The following is a 7,410-nucleotide window of genomic DNA, read 5'->3' on the forward strand; positions in this document are numbered from 1 at the left end:
ATCCATACATTATACATAAACCTTATATTATACGGCACCCCCTCCATCCAGGTGTAGCTACATACAGGTGAGATGCAGGTAATGCTGAGTGTCCGTAGAAAGAACAGTGGACAGAGACAAAGGTTTCCTGAGAGAGAGACGGACGGAGCAGCAGATTCATTTAATACAGCCCGTTCTCCATTGTTCAGGTCGTTACATTATTGGGCTCTTTGTTTTGTTTAAGTTTTTTACTTTTATGTAATAAAAAATGCTTTGAGTGAGGCCCCGTGCACACGACCAGAGAATTTCTCCGTAATTACGGACCAATTCACTTCTATTGACCGTGGACACCTTCTCGTATATTTGCGGGAAGGTGTCTGGGCCATAGAAAGCCTCTGCAAAAGATGGAACATGTCCTACCTTTTGCTGTTTAGGGACAGATATATGGGAGCATGGGCCGAAAATGCGGGTGGCAGTCCACGGCCGCCAGCTGCCGACCATGGCCTTAGTTGCGGATTGTGATTACGGGCACGGCCGTGTGCAGAGGGCCTAAGAAATGTATTCTCCTTTTTCACTTTGGCGCCTTTATTTTCCACATAAATGTTAAACTTTGCTTCATTTTTTTCTTCTTAATCCTGCGGGTAATCTCACTGGCGCCGCGGCGGTGCCCACAGGAGCCTTTCAATATCCAAGACGTTAATGCCAAAATTGTGCGTGTCTTTAAGGGATTAAACATACTAAATCAAGAAGAGTGTGGTAAAGAGGTAAAAGGGGTTGTCTGGTAGTTGATAAAACCTCTTGAATCCCCTGCCGATCCAGCACCGGTGCTCCGCGACTCCCCACGCTCGTCTTTGTTTACAAGCTGAGCGCTGATGCCAGTAGGATGGCATGTGACCTCTGAGGCCACTGATTGGCTGCAGTAGTAAGATGCCGGTTCAGCAGGCACTTGTAAACAAAGGCCAATGGGGGACCGCCGGGGCATCTGGACTGGATTGGTGGGTATTGAAGTGATGAATACGTTTTTTTTTTTGTTTTTTTATAACATCCGTGGCTTTATTTGATCTATTATTTTCATTACCGGACAGCCCCTTTGATGATGTCACTTCATTCAGTAGGGGGGGGGGGTGTAAGACGTTTTGCTTCTTGTATTTTTTACAGTCATTAACCAAATATATAAACATTTTCATTTTTGTAATTACAATTACTTATGAATAAATCTTAATCTTGTATAAATGTTCTGCAACTTTGTGTTTCAATCCTCACAATTTTCTAGATCTCTGCTTGATTTCAGCGCATGGAAACCAGTCCTGATCTTTATACTGCTGAGGGTCTGTTACAATTGCATCCAGTCTTCCCACAAGAGTTTCAGCCTAGCCATTTTTTAAGTTCTCCAGGAAGTGACGGCCATTAAAACTCCTATAAATGTCACCTATATAAGGCCAATCAAAAGTCTAGAAAAAAACGGTGACAACTTCTAGGAGAGCCGTAATGGCCGCCACTTCCCGAGCCGCTCAGAGGCTTTTATTTACTGGTGTTTTCAGAATTTTATGTGGAAATGCTCATTAAATAGTAACGTCCTTCACATGGGGATTACGGGGCACAATGATTTTTCCTGACTTTACGACCCAGCGTCCAGTGCTTCTCAGTGGCCTAGATACGGACACTCCGTGTAATGCTCTTCGATGCCGTTGGAATTGAATTCTTTCTGAATTTGTTTTTCTAATTCTTTTACAAAAAAGTCAAAATAGGAAGAGAATTCACGAACATTCAAAGATGGGTCGTTAAAAGGGGCATCTCTTATGCCTGGTATTCCCTCTTCTAGCACCGTCCACACGGCTGCCACGAGGTCCATAACACTCCTTCTTTTCGCCACGTCTGGGGGGTTTAGCACCTTCCTGATGTCCCCGATGACTGAAGAAATGATGTTTGTTACTAGAATCGGAATCTCTTTTTGATTTGTATAACGGATGATAATATTCTCCAACGTGTCTTGCGCCGGCGCGTGATGTCTGCACGTCAGCCCATGTGACCCCTCGGAGGAGCTCGCCCTCTGCTGTATCACCGCACACATAAAGTTTGTATAGTCATTGAAAAGTTTTTGTTTGAGAATTTTCTGGACTTTTACTTTCACTGCCGGCTTCAGACAATCTTGACAATAGTTTTTGACGAATCTTTTAATATTTAGTACAGATCTTAGGTAATTAATTGCTTCAGCTCCCTGATGGGCCACAGAAAACTCTGCCCGACATTTACTGAAAAAGTTGTCATGTGTCTTCTGAAAATATGGAGCGGTGTTTGCCAAGATCTGGAGCTTCAGGTGTAATGTAAACAGGGCGGTATAAAGCGCGGTGTCCTCACGGGTCACTTCATTAACCATGTTCAGCAGCTCCATGCCATGCACTGGGTCATATGCCGTATCTGAGTTGACTATTCTCTGGACGTATTTGGAAGCCTTCTCCAACAAGAACTTGCTGACATTGTTCCTTTTGTCGTTGCAAGCCAGACAGTTTTCCATATGATTACATTTTCCAAAAAACCAAGAATCGTTGACATATTTTGCATCGTATGTAAAAGTCGTCTTAGCGAAGTCGGACAATCTGCTGATACTTTGGATCAGTTCTGAGACTAAGCTCCCTTTTGTCCTCATATCTCGTCTCAGGAGTTGTAGAAATTCCTCCTCGACGTTATGGCGGTTCGGTATCATGGCTTGATATTTGGTCACAGAATTATTCCAGTAGAGATCAACATCAAAATTGGTTTCATGAAGGTCCTGTTGTTCTCGGATGAAATCGTCCACAATTGTGTTTGCTAATCCTCGGTTTAAAATTTTCATCTGTGAACACTTGTTGGTGTAACGAGTTTCCAGGTGACTCTTGAGGCTTTCAACCTTCTCCATAAACTCAGCTTCAAACTTTTTTGCTACGTGGGAATTTGTGTCTTCGGAATTGACTGTGAAATACACTTGTAAGGATTCTTTCATCGCCCTCTCCTCTACATTTAGCATTCTCAATACGTGTTGGACTAACGGGCTTGTATGAAGTTCACCAGGAGGTTGGATGGAGATCCGAGCTTCTCTGTCGACCCACCACCTGTGCATTTTTCGACGAAGATTCCATTCCAGTTCCAGAAACTTTTCATAGAGTTCAGTGTAAATGTTTCCTTCTAAAATATTCTTGAATCTGAAGATGTAATTTTCATATTTCACAGAATTCCATAGAGCTTTGATATCGCCAGCAAAGGTCTGCACATCGCGAAAGCTGCCGGGTTCAGATTTTATCGTTTGCAGTAGATATCGCTTTAATTCTACGACTTTCTCACTGTAACAAGAAGTTTCAAGTTCAAAGGGAGGAATAATCCAGGTTTCTTTTAAAGTATTGCATTCTGTAGTGTCATTATACTGGAGGAACTTGCTGCTTTTATCAATTTGTGCCCCTAGACATAGCATTTCCTTGTCCTCTATCATAGTTTCTTTTTCAGAAGATGCTCCTTCCATCTTGTGATAGACCAACAGACAGTTGGTCTTCCGCCCAGTTCCTTTCATCCTTAGTAATGCATGGACCACAATCTGCAATATGTTTCGCATATCTGAGGTACTTCCCAAAGCCATGTTGACTATGGCAATGTCACTCAACCCAACCACTAGTGTCGCCAACTCATTGTCATGGTCATAACTCTCCTCCACGGAAGCCATATCAAGAGCTCGTAATCCTTCACAGTCAATCACCACAAGGAAATCAAAGCCCAAGTCTTTCTCCTTCACCTTAATAAGACTCATTAAGGCTCCTCGCGTGCATTGTCTATGGGCCACGGGAAACTGTAGACCAAACATGGTGTTCAGCAGGGTAGACTTCCCTGTGCCCTGAACCCCTACTATAGATATTACTCTTATTCTGCATTTCCCTTCCATTTTGGCGTCCAGCTCGGTCAGAACATCAGTGATCCATTGTACGTGTATGTTGGTGGTGTCTCCATCAATGAGCTCAAGTGGGATTCCTTGCAGGAGAAGATCTGCAGCTGCTTTAGGAAAATTGGTGCATAGCCTTGTAGTCTCTGCTATGCTCCCTGCAAAAACTTCCGCTTCATACATCTGTCCGATCTTACAAAACACATCTTCTCGCACTGTCTCAGCCGACGCGGCGTGGGTAGAGAATTTATGAAACTGCATCCATTTTAGGATATATTGTTGCTCTACGTTGTTCATGTAAGTAAATGCGTATTGTAGATTTGTCATTACTTCACTCTTATTATAGTGATTATAATCCACCCCGAGATGACACATTTCATCTATTAGCTTGGATTTGTAGCTTACTGTGCAATGTTCTCCTTGGTCTCTAAGTCGACACAGCTCTTTTTCGATATTTGCGATTTGAATTTTACGATGTTGCTGCGCTTTTACGTCTCTTTCGTTATATTTCTTTGCATTTTCAATATCATTGTTGAGGTCCAGAGAGTGTAATCTTCCATACTCACAGCCGGGTTCATTCTCATCACTACAGAAGTTAAGTTCTGAGGCCACCACCGACATCTCACCCAACGTCATCTGTTTAGGAGATTTTTGGATTGTATCTTTCAGGATAAACTGTAATTTTTCGTTGAACTTCTCATCAGATTCCATCAGAACATTCTGCTCATTTAAGCCAAACTCTGAAGATAATTGGCTACAAAACTGTCTTGACTCTTGGTTGAATTGGTCTTGGACTATGAAATAATAATTTGTGTTATTGCCCCCGGTGTGTAATAACAGGTCCCACTGTTGCTTGGTCAAGTGTTCCAAAAGTATGAACACCGCAGAGGACACCTTGGTTAAAAAGTGGAACTGCCTCATATTGGATTGTAAATCCCCATGTAGGTTGGTCATTGCAAAAGGCTTTTCGAGTTGCTTCAAGTCTTTTTGGACAGCAGGGAAATACCAAGATATTTCCACCAAACCATCTGAGATATATCTTGGCATTTTGCCCCAACTCCTCACTCTATGCACCAGATCATTCTGACTTCTCTGTTGATTTGTAGTTAGAATTTGATTGATAATCTTGGCTATGGACATAGATCTACATTCTCCTAAACTTACAAAGGAAAAGACTGGCAAAGAGATGTTCACTACACTATCCTCCATTGATGCCCTATGGTCAACCAATGTTGGGGAATGGCTCTTCGTAATACCTCTCATTGCCCACAACAAAAACGTTCCATCTGCATCTTGGCCAGCAGGAAGCAGCAGAGGAACAGGGATCTGGCACATGGACATCCGCCTTATAATCTCTTGTCGTAGAAAATTGTCTGAGCAATGGAGGAGACAGCAGAGAACATCTAGAGGGTGGACAGATCCTGACACGTTGCCTGAAGAGTTCTGCTCTGGATGGTTTTGTGAAGCTTCAAGGTAGAGGTCAAAGCTTCTGAAAGCTTCCTGCATATTCAATGCCATGAGATGTCTTAGAAAGTGCATGGGAATGTCCTTCACGGAGTGGCAAGAAGCTTCTAATAGTTCATCACAACCAAGACTCTGGACATATGGAAGTTTCAGCTTGTGTTGTTGAAATTTACTCAGACCTAAATCTTCCACCATAAGGTTAAGCTTCGTCTTACCTGGGGAAAAAAACAAAAAGTGAGAATGTAATAAAGTCACCGTGTTTAATTGAAGATGCTGCGACCAAAAACTGCCGATCCCACCAGCAAATTAAATATTCTTCCCTAGTTTTTAATGAACGCTGACATGTTAAACACCAGTTGAGTATTCCATCCTCTGTAGACTTTGACCCCGTACATAAAATTAAGGAGGGTATCTGATATATGACATCAAGGTAGACCCTTCATGATACATGGTCGGCTTGGATTGCCAAACCAATGTTAGGTTTTATGGAGAGATGTCAACCGGATCATGGTAAGACATGGTGAGATATTTCTGGATTTTTTTAACATATTGTTTCTCGTAGAGGACCGGCACGTACAGTTGACCCTCATGTGGTTCAATATTTGTACTCATCATTTGTATATTTTTGTTTAACAGATGTAAGATCTTCAAAACAGACATTAGATGAAAGTTGGAGCGAGTCCATTGATTTTGGCAGGACCTGCCAACTACTTATTGTGTACGGGGGTGTCACAACTCTCAACTGCCAGAAGATGTTGGGGAAAAGAAGAATAAAGAATCAACATTCCCGATTCTTTGTCCCCGTGGGAGATAAGCCGCCGGAGGAGTCTCAGGGGACAGAGGTCAGCAGTCTCACCCCTCTATTCATAGAAAACACACGCATGCCTGGCCGAGCCCGAGTTTAAAAGGGTGTAAAGATTGCACCAATTTCAATCCACTATTCCTACAAATTTTTCAAAAACTAAAAAATCCCATAAAGTGAAACGGAAAAATGAGATCTGTCAATGAGTGAAGATGATGATGTCGTCGCCTGTTTGAGCCGCACGGATATGAAGGCCGTTCTTTATTCCCTTTCTTGTTTCATGTTCTTTAAAACATAAATCGGTCTTTTTGTATAAAATGATCAAATTTAAGTTTGATCCTGATCTATAAATCGGCAATAACAAAATATTAGGACAGTGAAGCAGAAAGTGACATAAATGAGAATATTTCACAGCAGGAGGCGCCAACACACAATGACGAAAATATTATACCCGATCCTGATCGCAGCGGTATTGTCCCGAACCCATCCGTATAATCCACCCTAGCTTCTGCCAAGGGGTATAGACCATCACTGATCGCAACTCACCGGCTCCGGTCTCATCCAGGATACGTAGAATATGCGGAAACAATTGTGGATTTTTTCTCAAATTGTCCAAAACCCAGTGACAAGCTTCTTCCCCTCGCTCCAGTGATACGTTCAGGACTTCTTGTACTCTGTCCCTGAGGTCATCCGCCTGATCGTCATGCCTGAGGGTATAGCGGAGCAACTTGTCAATCTCCTGGTCCAGACCGGCCAAATTTGATTGTAGAATCTTCTGGAATAATTGGCGCAATCTCTCTGTAGAGTCCATGTCTGTTAATATGGAGGAGACGGTTCTATGAGTTTAGGGATTAGTGATTTGATGCACACGCGGCGGAGACCTTGGATTTTATGTTGATGAAATTATATTTTAACTTCTGTACATCTATTTATTGTCAGCCTGTATCCAGTACGCTATTACTATCTGCTGTCAGTCACTATCCAGCTACCCACTACCTGTGTACAGCTACCCGCTACCTGCCTGTCTGTATACAGATACCCGCTACCTGCTTGTGTACAGCTACCCGCTGCCTGTCTGTATACAGATACCCGCTACCTGCCTGTATACAGATACCCGCTACCTGCCTGTCTGTATACAGATACCCGCTACCTGCTTGTGTACAGCTACCCGCTGCCTGTCTGTATACAGATACCCGCTACCTGCCTGTATACAGATACCCGCTACCTGCCTGTCTGTATACAGATACCCGCTACCTGCTTG

The 7,410-nt window shown here is 42.9% G+C and overlaps 1 protein-coding gene across 1 annotated transcript; it reads right to left on the reverse strand.

The window, feature by feature from the left end:
• Positions 1-1,621: 1,621 nt before the first annotated feature.
• On the reverse strand, positions 1,622-6,960 carry LOC142656694 (up-regulator of cell proliferation-like). The gene is made up of 2 exons (XM_075831619.1): positions 6,696-6,960; positions 1,622-5,562 (listed from the first exon to the last, which is right to left on the reverse strand). Exons 1-2 carry the CDS (start codon positions 6,958-6,960, stop codon positions 1,622-1,624), a joined length of 4,206 nt encoding a protein of 1,401 aa, XP_075687734.1.
• Between the last annotated feature and the right edge of the window lie 450 nt (positions 6,961-7,410).

Source organism: Rhinoderma darwinii, chromosome 6 (genome assembly GCF_050947455.1).
Source record: "Rhinoderma darwinii isolate aRhiDar2 chromosome 6, aRhiDar2.hap1, whole genome shotgun sequence".
NCBI lineage: Eukaryota > Metazoa > Chordata > Amphibia > Anura > Rhinodermatidae > Rhinoderma > Rhinoderma darwinii.